General features: G+C 38.2%; 1 protein-coding gene and 1 non-coding gene across 2 annotated transcripts in view; one reads left to right on the plus strand and one right to left on the minus strand.

The window, feature by feature from the left end:
• The first annotated feature begins 395 nt into the window (after window positions 1-395).
• NODGS (nodulin/glutamine synthase-like protein) overlaps window positions 396-13,797 on the plus strand; it is a 29,953-nt gene continuing 16,551 nt past the window's right edge. The window contains exons 1-11 of the mRNA XM_090311817.1: window positions 396-680; window positions 1,554-1,805; window positions 1,884-1,950; window positions 2,040-2,156; window positions 2,234-2,339; window positions 3,626-3,782; window positions 3,895-3,990; window positions 4,180-4,228; window positions 4,417-4,685; window positions 5,218-5,390; window positions 7,248-7,368. Of these exons, the coding sequence (XP_090167943.1) occupies window positions 519-680; window positions 1,554-1,805; window positions 1,884-1,950; window positions 2,040-2,156; window positions 2,234-2,339; window positions 3,626-3,782; window positions 3,895-3,990; window positions 4,180-4,228; window positions 4,417-4,685; window positions 5,218-5,390; window positions 7,248-7,368 (1,569 nt within the window). The 5' untranslated portion in view covers window positions 396-518. The remainder of the gene's footprint in view (window positions 681-1,553; window positions 1,806-1,883; window positions 1,951-2,039; window positions 2,157-2,233; window positions 2,340-3,625; window positions 3,783-3,894; window positions 3,991-4,179; window positions 4,229-4,416; window positions 4,686-5,217; window positions 5,391-7,247; window positions 7,369-13,797) is intronic.
• On the minus strand, window positions 3,144-3,246 carry LOC120074847 (U6 spliceosomal RNA). Its single transcript, XR_005481125.1, has one exon. It is a non-coding gene; the product is annotated as a U6 spliceosomal RNA (small nuclear RNA).

A 13,797-nucleotide genomic window follows, 5' to 3' on the forward strand; every position in this document is an offset into this window, starting at 1 on the left:
ATAACAATTAGTTAGATATACCATGGTTATGATCTCAAAATATATATATAAATTACCAATTATTTGAAGGACTAAAATTAGTAATTTAAAAATGAAGAGAATATTTCAATAGATTTAATATTTATTTTAAATAGTTACAACTTTTAGTTATTAAGTTAATTAAGAAATTATTAATAAATTAGTTAGATTAAAATCAAAATTCATATTCAGCATATGTGTGATAACAAAATATAAAATTAATCTTAATAAATTTTAAAAAATAAATCAATTATTCTCTGCGAAAAAAACCAATTAAATAATATTTCATCTAAATTATTAAAGAAAACACACATGTCGCACGTGGTAATAGTAATACAATACTAAATAAAAGAATATGGATTACACGTCATCGCTCCATGAATCGCGTTGTAAGACAGCTACTAATGGTCCACTTCGGGATTTTGTTTATCGAAGAACTTTGTCAGCGAACGGAGAAGTTGAACTGACCAATTCCGAGAAGAGCGCCGATTCCGACAGAGATGGATTTCACTATTCTGAAGAATGCAGTTGATGAAGCTGTACTGATTGACGCTCACGCCCACAATCTCGTAGATGCCGATTCCTCTTTCCCTTTCATCAACTGTTTCTCCGAAGCTCACGGCGAAGCATCGGCTTATGTTCCTCATTCCCTTTCCTTCAAGGTATTTCTTCTGCTCTACTCAACTGAGATACGAGCCTGGTTGGAACTCGGACCCATTTTTTGCTTGATTGGAAAGCTCGTATGTTTTCTCCCAGTGGTTTGCAGATTGACCACTGAATTAGCATTTGAACTTTAGAGTGAATAGGCCGTAGAATCGAGAAATTCCTGTAGGATAGGCTGAGATCATCTTCCATTTCCATGCCGACGTCTAAACCTGAGACTAAAACAGCTTAATCGTCATACCATAAGAAATACAAGAACCCTAGCCTCAGTCGATAGACGAGAGGCTTTAATACCATAACGGCTTTACACCAGGAAGAAAGGGACGCGGAGTTTTAAAGAAGGGAGTGATCACGAAATGTCAGTATCAGAACTACAGTAGCCTCTTTATGGACTAAGATACAATAATTACAAAACAACCCTCATAATAGAGAGTACATAACAGAAAACCATTTTGACAGAAATAACCCCTAATGTGCCTTTTTCTTTTTTGTTTCTTTCTTTTTTTTAGTAATTACAATTTAGGTATTTTTTATTTCAAAAATTAAAATTTAATCTCTCTGGTTTAATAAAATCTCATAAATAGTCTTGTAGTTTGATAAAACCTTCCTAAATAGTTCTTACCTTAAAGAATTATATATGGACAAAACTTCAGCTACTAGATTGTATTGTTAAAAAAGCTCAATACAAACTTCAGCGTTTTCAAGGAAAAGAAAAGAAAAGCATACTTCAGCTTGCTTAACGTTTTAATTTAAAGTCATAGCTTATGAAATAAAACGAACCACCATGATTGTGACAATATTGTAGTTTTCTGATGTTGAAGCACTGGATTGAGTTCTTTCTTTCTGATTGGTTTTGACTCTGTATAATGCAGAGAAGCTTGAGGGATATCGTTGAACTTTACGACTGTCAACCATCCTTGCATGGGGTTGAGGACTACCGAAAATCTTCGGGATTGGATTCCATTTGCTCAACATGTTTCAGAGCTGCAAGAATATCTGCCATGCTCATTGATGATGGATTAGAGTTGGACAAAAAGCATAACATAGAGTGGCACAAAAAATTTGTTCCAATTGTTGGTAGAATATTGAGAATCGAACGTCTAGCAGAGAACATTCTCAATGAAGTGAGATATATCTGATTTCTCGTCTTGAAGATGCTTTGAACTTTATTTTTCCCCTTATTGCTTTATTCATGTCAATAGGAGTATCAAGGTGGATCTTCTTGGACACTGGATGCATTCACAGAAACATTTCTTCGGAAGTTGAAATCATATCCTTTGTTTGTTTTCTGAATTTATATGGTATTATTGGTGTACGATGCTGTCTACTTTTGTGTATTTTCTTATAAAGCTGTAGTACATTGGCTCATGACATATATGGACTGAAAAGTATAGCAGCATACCGCAGTGGTCTAGAAATCAATGTGAATGTCTCAAGGAAAGATGCCGAGGAAGGTCTCATTGACGTTTTACAAGGTTAATAAAACTTAAAGAAGCTTTCGTCTGAATTCTCTATGTCTCTTAATAATATACTAGTGATTGTATAACTTCAGGTGAAAAACCTGTTCGAATAGTGAACAAGAGCCTTATTGACTATATATTCATTCGTAGTCTGGAAGTAGCTCAACACTTCAACTTGCCAATGCAGATACATACTGGGTAAGATAAATTACCAGCATTTCTTTGGTCTACATTGTGCTATAAATTGACAGCCTAATTTATTCACTGTACAACTTACAACTTCCAATTGGAGTGCTATTGACAAATCTTTTTCTAATACTGCCTCTTATCTTATCAACTTAGATTGCAGACTCTTTGTCTGATTCCTACTCCTCGGGCCTAGGGATTGCTATTTCCTAAGGCCTTTAGGCTGTTTTGGGCCTGTTTGTTTTGATACATTTCTCTGTTTATGTTTTTCAAGAAGCATAAACTTTTCATTGATATCTGATAAGTTACTTCGAACGCAAAATTTCAAACAGAGCTTAACGAGGCAATACCCAAAAAATTGAATTGTACATGCCACATGATACTGAGAGAAGCACAAGATATCGAACTTGCTATAGAACAACGTACCAGGATAAATCCCCAATAACTAAAAGCAAAAACTTACTATGCCCCTACTTCACAGAAAAGCATTCCTATCATTAATAATTTATTGTGGATTGAATAAATTTGAAAAGTTTTGGAAACATCATGCCAAGAAGCTGGGTGAAGCTCGATTCATTTAAAGCTTTAATCCTTAGAAAAAACTTGCTATCTTTTGTTCCTCTCCTACCATTTACCCAAAGGCCCAAATAGTAGACTGAATATTGTTGATCCAAGTGATCCTTGATTTTCCTCCAAAGCCATAGCTGCTATAGAAGACTGAAGACATTACTTTTAGCCTTGAGATTATAAAACTTATACGTTTCTGATTAGCTCCATGGAAGCCTCCCATAAGCACTAGCTATAAGAACAACGGAAAAATATATGATAAATATGGCTATCTTGTGCATGTCATTCATGCGCAGGGTCCATGCTAATCTTCTCTATATCGTTCCAATTTTATCGGATATCCTGAAGGGACTGATAAATATGGCTATCTGAAGGCCCCCACCCCTTAAGCTGTTGGTTCTTGCCTTTTTGTGGCTTATACACTTATTGTTGTTTCATATATGATAAATATAATTCTCAAGCCTTAAAACATAAGGGGTAGCAGCAAGGAATTAACGCCCAATCAGGGCATTTGTTTCCTTCTAAAAAAGGAGGAACATGTTGGAATTTTAGGAAGTTTGAAGGTGGCAGGAATAGAAGAATACATGACCTGTTGACAACTATCAGTAAATAAACATATGTTTAACTTTATCGCTTTCATAGTATTTGATGCTCAGTTATCAAATCACCATAGTACTTTATTTTCAGTCTATCTATTGTATATAATTATGTTTGTGATTTCATACCTCTAGATTTGGAGACAAAGATCTGGATTTGCGGCTGGCCAATCCCCTTCATCTTCGGACTCTTCTGGAGGATAAGAGGTTCTCTAAGTGTCGCATAGTTTTGTTACATGCATCCTACCCATTCTCAAAGGAAGCGTCATATCTCGCTTCTATTTATCCCCAGGTTAAAAAATTTATCATTCTTTCCATTATATTTTAGTCTTGAAGTTTGAGATTTTTATGATATTTGATTAACCATTAGTTTTCTTCTTAATTTTATGCTCATAATCTCTCAGATCTACCTTGACTTTGGATTGGCAATTCCTAAGCTTAGTGTCCATGGGATGATATCTGCACTCAAAGAACTGTTAGAGCTTGCTTCAATTAAAAAGGTGAAAGGAGTGGAGTACTAACTATTAAACTTTTGATAATTTGTTTCCTAAAATATGCAACATAATGAAACCTTCTTGGATAAATATGAAAGTCATTATTCATGGTATGTATTTTATTTATCATTTTTTTGCATGCTCAAGTTTATAAGTTTGTGTTGTTTGGCTAAAAGTTTGGCAACCAAATTGCAGGTGATGTTCAGCACAGATGGATATGCCTTTCCTGAAACCTACTATTTAGGTACGTGAATAAATATGTATACATGTCTTGAATGTATATCAAAAAATAAGAAAAGAAAAGAAAAAGAAGAATATATGTAGCAATGGAACAATGATAAAATGATAAAGGAGTAAAGTAACACATGAATACTTCCATTATCTGCACTTACTATTAGTTCATAGTTCAAACCAATTTTCCTTGTTTCGTAGGTGCAAAGAAATCTAGGGATGTTGTCTTTTCTGTTCTAAGGGATGCTTGTCTTGATGGTGATCTCTCAATTTTTGAGGCTGTTGAAGCTGTGAATGATATGTTTGCACAAAATGCCATACAATTGTACAAGATTAATCTTTTGATAGACAGTTCTATGCCAAATAGTTCGACAGTTTCTATTCCTTTGATGAAGAACAATGTTGTGCAAGAGGATGTCAGGCTTGTTCGGATTATTTGGGTTGATGGTTCAGGACAACAGAGATGCCGTGTGAGTTCTTTTTTCTTTTTCTTTTTTTTTTCCCCATATTTGTGTGTGCGTGTTGCCACCTTAGAGTACCTATTCTTTTGTGTTTCTAATCTTTTTGGAAAACTAAGAAGTTGATAGGAGGTGGAGGCCCATTGTAAAGAAAGAAAAGAAAAAAATCCATCAAATCCATCATTCAATTTTTGGCCGGCGATAAAATTAATTAAAAATAAAGTGCTTTTTCTCTTTTGTATTGTGGGACCCTTGAACTTTTATTAAAAAAAAGTTATTCATTCCTTCACTAAGAGAAATGGAATTACTCTGTTATTTCAAACACTTCTTGGTCATGGAGCAAGCACCTTTGTCGGGAGGGGGAGGGGGCTTCCCTACTATTGCTCCAGACGTATATTTTTCCTTTTTTACATCCCAATGTACATGCAAACATCTTCCTTTTTTCATTCTTTTTTCATAGGATTGGAGTTTCTTTTTAGTATCATCATCATCATTATCGTTTTACTTTTTTTGCTTTATTTGATTTATGTTCTAATTGTTCCAGGCTGTTCCCTTTAAGCGGTTCAATGATGTCGTTAAAAGAAATGGGGTTGGTTTAGCTTGTGCTGCCATGGCAATGTGTTCTTATGCTGATTGTCCAGCTGACGGGAGTAATCTTAACGGTGTGGGTGAGATCAGACTTCTGCCGGACTTATCAACTAGATTAATGGTTCCTTGGTATGAAGCTTCCAGAACGTTTATGTTATAGTTTTTCTGCATTACGATTTTAGCTCTCGATTCTTCTAACTAGTCCTTTTTATATAAAATTTTCTCAATTTGTTCAAATAGCTTCAAATGTGAGATGTGAGGAGGAAATATATGAACATTCTTCTCATTACATTGATCTACCGAAACCCCTTTATGTTCAATGGAGGGAGAAACGAATGGGATCAATTAATTCCCCATCATTAATTCCAGTCAGCTTGTTATGATTCTCAATCAACAATAAGACTTTTGGACTTTCTTCTATTGAATTCCGATGAACCACCTCTTGAACTTCTTCAAACACAGAGAAACCCTCATCAATCATGGACTACTCAATTCTGATTAAATCAAGAACATTTGAAAAATCTCTTGCAAACAAAGGTGAAGAACCTTGTTTCCTCTAGAACTGTTAGCTCCTTTCCAGACACAAAGGTGAAGTTCATCAAGTACCAATTTCTTCCTCCACAAAAGTTTCTCAAACTCAAGAGGTCTCAGATGTAGACTCCGTTGCCAGTGTTAGTAGTGATGAAGAAGATTTATTGGCTGAAAGTTCATCACCTGAAGACATTCACTCTGTTGAAGATATAATTGAGGATGTTGCTTCCTTGTTTCAAAGTTCGGCTTCTGAAGCCATGCTTGTTGTAGTTTCAATTATCCCCCATTACATTGATCTACCTGTGTTTTGTCTTGGACAAGCTATTCTTTTTCAGTTTCTTAGATTGTTTTGTTGTGGGCATTGGCCAGTCATACCGTGAGAGGAGGAATTGGATATCAACCTATCTCAATATCTACTTCTTGGGTATACAAAAATTTTAGGTTAATTATCAAAAATATCCTAAACTATTGGTTGGTTTCAATTATATCCCCAACATTGAAAAGTTTCATTTCAACCTTTGCAATTTGAAATTTGTTTCAAAACATCCCTTAGGCTTTTGGTGTTAGATTCCTAGACTAAAAAGTTTGTTTACGCTTACCCATTGTCTTTATACCTATGTGTTTTTATTTATTCACATAAGCAGACACAATAATTTTTTCCTCCATGAAATTAACGGCAAAAGCATTGTTTTCGTACAAACTTCAAACTTCTAGAGTTAAAATGGAACTTTTCAAACTTCAGGGGTGTTTTTGATAATTTAACCACGATTTTATTTCGATGGATTGTCTTCGTTAAGCAACTAATCAGTCTAGTTCTTTTTACCTTGTTTCTCAATAAGAAGTCCTCCGTTGGTTAGGGAAAAAAAAGATGTTTAGTTCATCGAGATCAAATTGTATTGATATTGACCTTTTGGGCATACTGACATTTGCATTTTTACTGATCAGATGTGGCTTCCAAGCTGCTAATTAGTCTAGTTCATAGCATATTTATCTTCTGGGTGCTAGCCTTCAATTGTATGCAAAATTTTCCTATCGGTCTTAGATAAAGGTAATGAGCAAGAGCACAAACGTACACTCTTTTTTAGTAGCTCTTTTTGGCGTATTCAGATAAGTGAGAAGGGAATAGGGAGAGTGCAAAGTATTTGGAATGTAATTGGGATTTTTATAACTGATGGTGTCTTGTCTTCCAGAATTCTAGATTGCTATGTCATGTGTTTTAGCTTTTTGGGGCCTTGTTCCTAGGATCTCGACTCCTAGTTTTTGAGTTGGGATGGCTTAAAAAACCTACCGTCAAGAGAGTTTCTAGAATAGTTTTGCAAGTATCACACTATTTCGAAAAGGAATTTGCACATGTATATTTTTAATTTTACCTTTGATAAGAAAAAGGAAATTTACTATATGCTTCTTAATTGATATCACTTTTGGTTCAACTTAGACTATTGCTTTCTTCAACAGGAACAAACAGGAGGAGATGGTTTTGGGTGACATGCAAGTTAGACCCGGTGAAGCCTGGGAATACTGTCCAAGGGAAGCCCTACGAAGGGTCTGTAGAATTCTGAAAGATGAATTTGACTTGGTACGGAAGATTGTTGAAGTCTTTTGAATTGATAATCTATAAAATGTTTACGCTGTTACAGATTCCCTAAGATCAAGCTAAGAAACACTAGCAATCGATGGATGGTTGAAATGACTCTCTCCCCTCTTTCCTCCCCTTCCCCCCTCGTCCCACTTTCCGTCCACCCTATCGAAGCTCACCATGCCCTCTCACCGTATCTGTGACTTGTCCCCGCCCGTTTCACCCTCTCCCTCCTGCTCACCCTTTGACACCTCCCCTCCTTTCGACCTTTACACCCTATTTTTGCTCTGTTTTCAGCCATGGAATTTAAATCCTGCAGCATTTTGGATCATTCCTTCCATATGGGACAAGAAGGATCCGACTTCTTCATAAAAGACTTAAAGAAAGGGCAGTCCATTCTCCTCTCCTTAACCTCAACCAAATGGCTCCATGAGAGCTTTCGTAGACTTCTGTCCGGTCTCACCTTTGAATTTTTCTTATTAAAGGAAAGAGTAGATCAAAGCTTCATACGTCTGGCTAAATTTCGTGCAAATGAGAATTGGTTTGTAGAATGCGTTGTTTGGCCAATCTCTGGAGGAAGAAAGAACATCCACATCACATTCGACAATGAAAAATCAGGTTGGCAAGATTTTAAGGACATGATCGAGGGCTGCATTCGAAATTTCAGAGTGTCCCCTGCTTTCTAGGTTAGTCCTCCTCGACCCAGTCCTTCCCGTGATCAGGGTCTGGTCAGTAGTCGTAGCCTTGCTCTTCCACCTCATGGAAAAACCTTTTCCGAAGCTTTACAAGTCTTTAAGTCCTTGAATCCCTTAGCTTCTCCTCTTTTACTCTCCCCTATTCCACATCCCGAAAAAACAAAGTAACCAATCTTTTTGGACTTAGAAGAATTTGATGTTTTGAATGAAGATTTTAGTAATTTATGGATTATTTCAAGATTATTAGCATCAATTTGGTGGAAGGAAATCGCCAAAGAGCTTAGTAAGGTTCTCGGTACCAATGTTATCGTTAATCCCATGTTCGCAGACAAGGCTCTAATCAAGATTAGCCAAGGAGACTTAAACGAAAAAGTGCCAGCTCAGGGCAAATGGAGCCAATTTGGCCCCTTTCATCTGTTGTTGGAAAAATGGAATCCCCTTAGTCATGGAAGGCCATCAGTAATGCAGGGTTTTGGGGGTTGGGTGTCAATAAAAAACCTCCCTCTAGATTATTGGTGTAGAAGCACCTTTGAGGCAATCGGGGCTTACTTTGGTGGACTCATTTCAATTGCATCAGAAACACTTTATCTCATCAATTGCTTAGAAGTTAAAATTCAAGCCAGGAATAATCTTTGTGGGTTCATGCTAGCCACCATTGAAATTAAGATGAAATTCGTGGAAGTTTTTATTTAAATTTTGGTGATATTACTTGCCTTCATCATCCTACAAATCTACCTAATAATGTACTATTCAAAGATTTCTCCAATCCAATAGACTTAGTTCGACTACAAGAAGTCTTGAAGGACGAAGATGCCACCTCCCAAATTGATATTTCCGAATGGTCCTTCCTATTGTTAGCTAAGTCCAAGCCAAAGTTCTCAAGAAGTTCAAACGCGGTGGCAAAGAAGGAATTCCAGAAGCCACGGGCTTCAAAAACCAATAAGGGAGCTTCAGGGGAAGGTGAAAAGTCACCCCCTTTGGGTATTAACACCGTTAACTCAGAAATCCAAAGGCCTATACTTTCGAAAGAAGAAGTCAACCAGTCACTAAACCTGACGGGGGAAATCTGTCAAGGAAGGAAGTTGAAAAGTCTTTATCCCCTGCCTTGCAGCCTCAACCTTCCGAGAGCAAAAAATTTCAATTGAAGAAAGTCGAAAAGTCTTTAGGCTCAAGTATTTTGCCAGCAAAGGCGCCTCGTTCAAGTAATATGGCTCCTCGAGTTCCACGGTCTGCTTTTAAGTCTCTCTCTGCCATTATTCTGAAAGAGAATTTGAAAAAGGGGAGATTCAGCCGACATTTCTCACTCAGAAGTTGAAAAGTCACTCGCGCCAAAAAGAAAAAAGAAATCAAAGTTATTGGACCTTTGCAACGTGGATTTCCCCTCAGCCTCTTCTTCAATTGAGAATGCCTTAATCACGATTGAAGACCAAGTGACCCTAAAGCCCTCTTCTCTCGTCCCCTGCCTCAACACAACTTCCCTGTCCCTCCCTGTACTACCAAAACAACTGAATCCTCTGCCATTGCTACCCCCGAGCAACCACATTCCCCCCAACTACACCGCACCCCCCCTCCCCTCCCCCCTATTGCCTGGACAGTTGAATCCTCTGCCATTGCGACCCTTAAGCCCTCTCCTCCCATCAGCATTAAACCACTACCTAAACCTTTCAAAACAATAACAAAGCGGTTGTACAGAGCATGCCAATCCACATGCCTTTTCAAGTCATTTCCAAAGCACTTCATCAGAAGAAAGTATCTGAAGGAGCATTCTAAGAGCCTTTGTTTCAAATCTAAATCAGTGGCTGATCAGATTCCAGAAGTCAGAAGCACCTTTTCACAAGAGCAGCCTTATTTTAACAGGTCAGACAACCAACTCTCCCTCCCCCCTCTCCTCAAGCGACAAGTTTTCTCCCCACCTAACCCGGATTGTTTCTTTCTGAGAGGAACTCCAAGCTTCTCCCCGGATGCCTTAGTGAATGAAAAGAAGGATGATCCTCTCGACTCCCCTTTCAGTGTGAGTAGTGAGGAAATTGATTGGAACAACACATCAGGAGAACAAGAAGTGTAGAAAACGGAAGCTCCTCTGCTTGTTGATTTAAATCCCCTGTTTCAGACCAAGGAGGACAAGACCTCTGAGGTAAATGCTTTCAGCCCTGCTCCCTCCGCCCCCTCAGCAGTCCCTTCTGACCTCCCAGCACACCTATTGAGCATAGTCTCTGATTGCAACCTAGTTTTGGATTGACTTATGACTGCCAAGGCTGCCATCCAACACTAAACACAAAAAGATGAAAATAGTGACTTGGAACTCAAGAGGCCTCAAAGATAGAAATAAAAGACTGGCTCTTAAACGCTTCTTAAAGAAAATTAACCCCTCAATAGTGTTAATTCAAGAATCCAAGAAAGAAAATTTTGATGCAAGCTTTATTAAATCTATTTGGAGTTCCAAAGAGGTCGGTTGGGATTTTGTTGAATCCTTTGGTGCTTCTGGTGGAATGTTGACAATGTGGGATACAAACCTGATTTCGGTATTTGAAACTCTTAAAGGAGGATATTCCCTTTCAATAAAATGTACCACTATCTGTAAAAAGAATTGTTGGATTACTAATGTATATGGGGCAACCGACTACAAAGAAAGAAAATTTGTGTGGGAAGAACTACTTTCTCTTGCAGCTTATTGTGAAGAGGCATAGTGCATTGGTGGAGATTTTAATATCACAAGGTGGGCACATGAGAGGTTCCCTTTGGGCCGAAGTACTAGAGGCATGAGAAAATTTAATGGTTTCATAGAACAAGTAGAACTCTTGGAAGTCCGTTTGAGTAATGGGAGTTTCACCTGGTCAAGGGAAGGCAGCTCAGTTTCTAGATCCCTTTTAGACCGATTTTTTATATCAAAAGAATGGGATGAGTTATTTGAAAATTCAAGAGCCAATAGACAAGTCTGAATATTCTCAGATCACTACCCAATTTTACTAGAGGCTGGTTCTTTCAGCTGGGGACCCTCCCCCTTCAGGTTTTGCAACAGCTGGCTGCTTAACAAGGAGTGTATCCAAATCATCGAGAAAGCATGGTTTAATAGCAAAGTACATGGTTGGGCTGGTTTTATACTTAGTCAGAAGCTAAAAGAAGTCAAAACAGCAGTAAAAAAGTGGCATTATAACTACAAGGAAGACCTAAAAAAGAAGGAGGAGAGGCTGTTAGCAGAAATTGAAAAATGGGATACTCTTGCCGAGATTTCCCCCCTTTCCAGCAGTGATTATGCAGTATGGTCATCTTTAAAATCAGATCTTATGTCTTTATATAGGCCGGAAGAAATCAACCTAATTCAGAAAAGCAAGTTAAAGTGGCTCAAGCAGGGAGATGAGAATACAAGCTTTTTCCATAGATTCTTAGTAGCAAAGAAGAGGAGAAACTTCATAAACAAGTTAGTTGATGAGCAAGGAGTGCCAACAAAGTCTAGTTCAGAAATTGAAAGCCTAATAATCAATTATTATAGCAACCTTTTCCTAAAATCCCCAGGGAGGAAGCACATTCCTCTAAATCTAAATTGGTCAGGTGTGAATACAAATCAGAATCAGTCTTTGCAAGCCAAATTTTCAGCCACAAAAATCTTCTTAGCTATAAAAGCTCTTGGCAGAAGCAAAGTTCCAGGCCCCGATGGCTTCACTTCAGAATTTTTGTTAAAATTTTGGACTCCTCTCAAGTCAAGCTTCTAAGACATTTGATGACTTCTACAAGAATAGTAAGATCAATGCTTGTATAAAAGAGAACTTCATATGCTTAATTCAAAAGAAGAAAATAGCAATCAAGGTCAATGATTTCAAACCCATTTGCTAAACCTCCTTAATCTACAAAGTCGTTGCTAAGGTGCTAGCCGAGAGACTGAAAGTGATAATGCCTAGCATCATTGCCCCCTCCCAATGTGCATTTATAGAAGGAAGACAAATATTGAATCTCATTCTTATTGCCAATGAAGCTGTTGAAGATTACCGAGTGAAAAAGAAGGAGTGGATTCTTAAACTTGATATGGAAAAGGCTTTCGACCGAGTAGTTTGGGAATTTTTAGAAAAAGTGTTAAGAACTAAGAACTTCAATCAGAAATGGATAGAGTGGATTATGGGATGTGTCAAAAACCCATTGTATTCGATTTTCATTAATGGTAGATCAAGGGGAAGAGTGGCTGCTTCAAGAGGCCTAAGGCGAGGTGATCCCCTCTCTTCTTTCCTTTATCTCCTTGTCAGTGAAGTATTGAGTGAATTGATCTCCAAACTCACCCAATCCGGCATTGTTGAAGGTTTTATAGTAGGCAAAGAGCAAGTTCAAGTTTCCATATTCCAATTTGCGGATGATACTTTATTGTTTTGCAAGTATGACAGCTCCATGCTTGTAAAACTTAAACATACAGTGGAGTTCTTTGAATGGTGGTCAGGGCAGAAAGTAAATTGGGAAAAATCAGCCCTCTATGGCATCAATGTGGACGACAGTGAACTCTTTAGCACAACAGCATCCTTGAATTGTATGGCCGACCATCTTCCTTTCTACTATCTAGGGTTGCCTTTAGGGGGTTACCCGAAAAGAGTTTCCTTTTGGTAGCCGGTCCTAGACAAATTCCAAGCTAAACTTGATAAGTGGAAGAGATTTAACCTCTCTAGGGCAGGAAGAGCCACTCTATGCACTTCAGTCCTCTCAAACCTTCCAACTCATTATTTGGCCATCTTCCTCATGCCCGAAGGAGTAATATCTAGAATGGAAAGGATAACAAGAAAGTTCTTTTGGGAAGGTCATACCGGCAGTAAGCAAAACCACTTGGTTAAATGGGATTTGGTTCAAAAACCCCCAGCAGATGGTGGCCTCGGCCTCGGTGGTTTCAAATCTATGAACATTGCACTCCTTGCTAAATGGGGGTGGAGATATTTCAATGAGGAAAATTCTCTTTGGGGCAAAGTAATAAGAAGTATTCATGGTAAAGACTCCTTTGATTGGCACACAGCAGGGAAAGGAGGTAGAAGCTTGAAAAGCCTATGGATTAGCATCTCAAAGACTTGGCTTAAGATAGAATCCTTGGCCACTTTCAAACTTGGTAATGGCAGCCAAATTGCTTTTTGGTTAGACCCATGGGAAGGATCTTCCCCTTTAAGTACCCAATATCCAAGCCTATTCAGAATCACCATGTTTCCCAATAGTTCAGTTGTTGACCATTGGGACAGCCGCTTAGCTTCTTGGTCCATTTCCTTCCGAAGATTGCTTAAAGATGAAGAAGTGCTGGCCTTTTAAGAGTTGTTGGGGAAAATTGCAAGTAGAAGTCCATCTCACTCTTTTGATAAAAGGGTATGGTCTATTTCAGCCACGGGGTTTTATACAGTTAACTCCCTTAAAGTGCACCTCTCCCCTTTCTCCCCTTTGGATAAGTCCCTTTACTTGGCCTTTTGGAAGACAAAAAGCTCTAGAAGAGTCAATGTTCTCATATGGATTATGCTTTTCGGACAGCTGAATGTAGCTGATGTTCTTCAAAGGGAGCAGCCAACAACCTCCCTATCACCCTCAATCTGCCCGTTCTGTCTCCAACATAGTGAAGACTCCCTTCACCTTTTTTTCACCTGCCCTTATTCAGCTTGGTGCTGGAAAAATCTGTTGTGTTTCTTCAACTTTTCATGGATTATGTGCAACAACTTCAAAGGCAACGTGCTACAACTTCTAGCTGGTCCTAACCTCCACAACCCCATCCGACTTCTTTGGTGTA

This window comes from Benincasa hispida, chromosome 3 (assembly GCF_027475165.1).
Source record: "Benincasa hispida cultivar pf3 chromosome 3, pf3_genome.v1.1, whole genome shotgun sequence".
Lineage (NCBI taxonomy): Eukaryota > Viridiplantae > Streptophyta > Magnoliopsida > Cucurbitales > Cucurbitaceae > Benincasa > Benincasa hispida.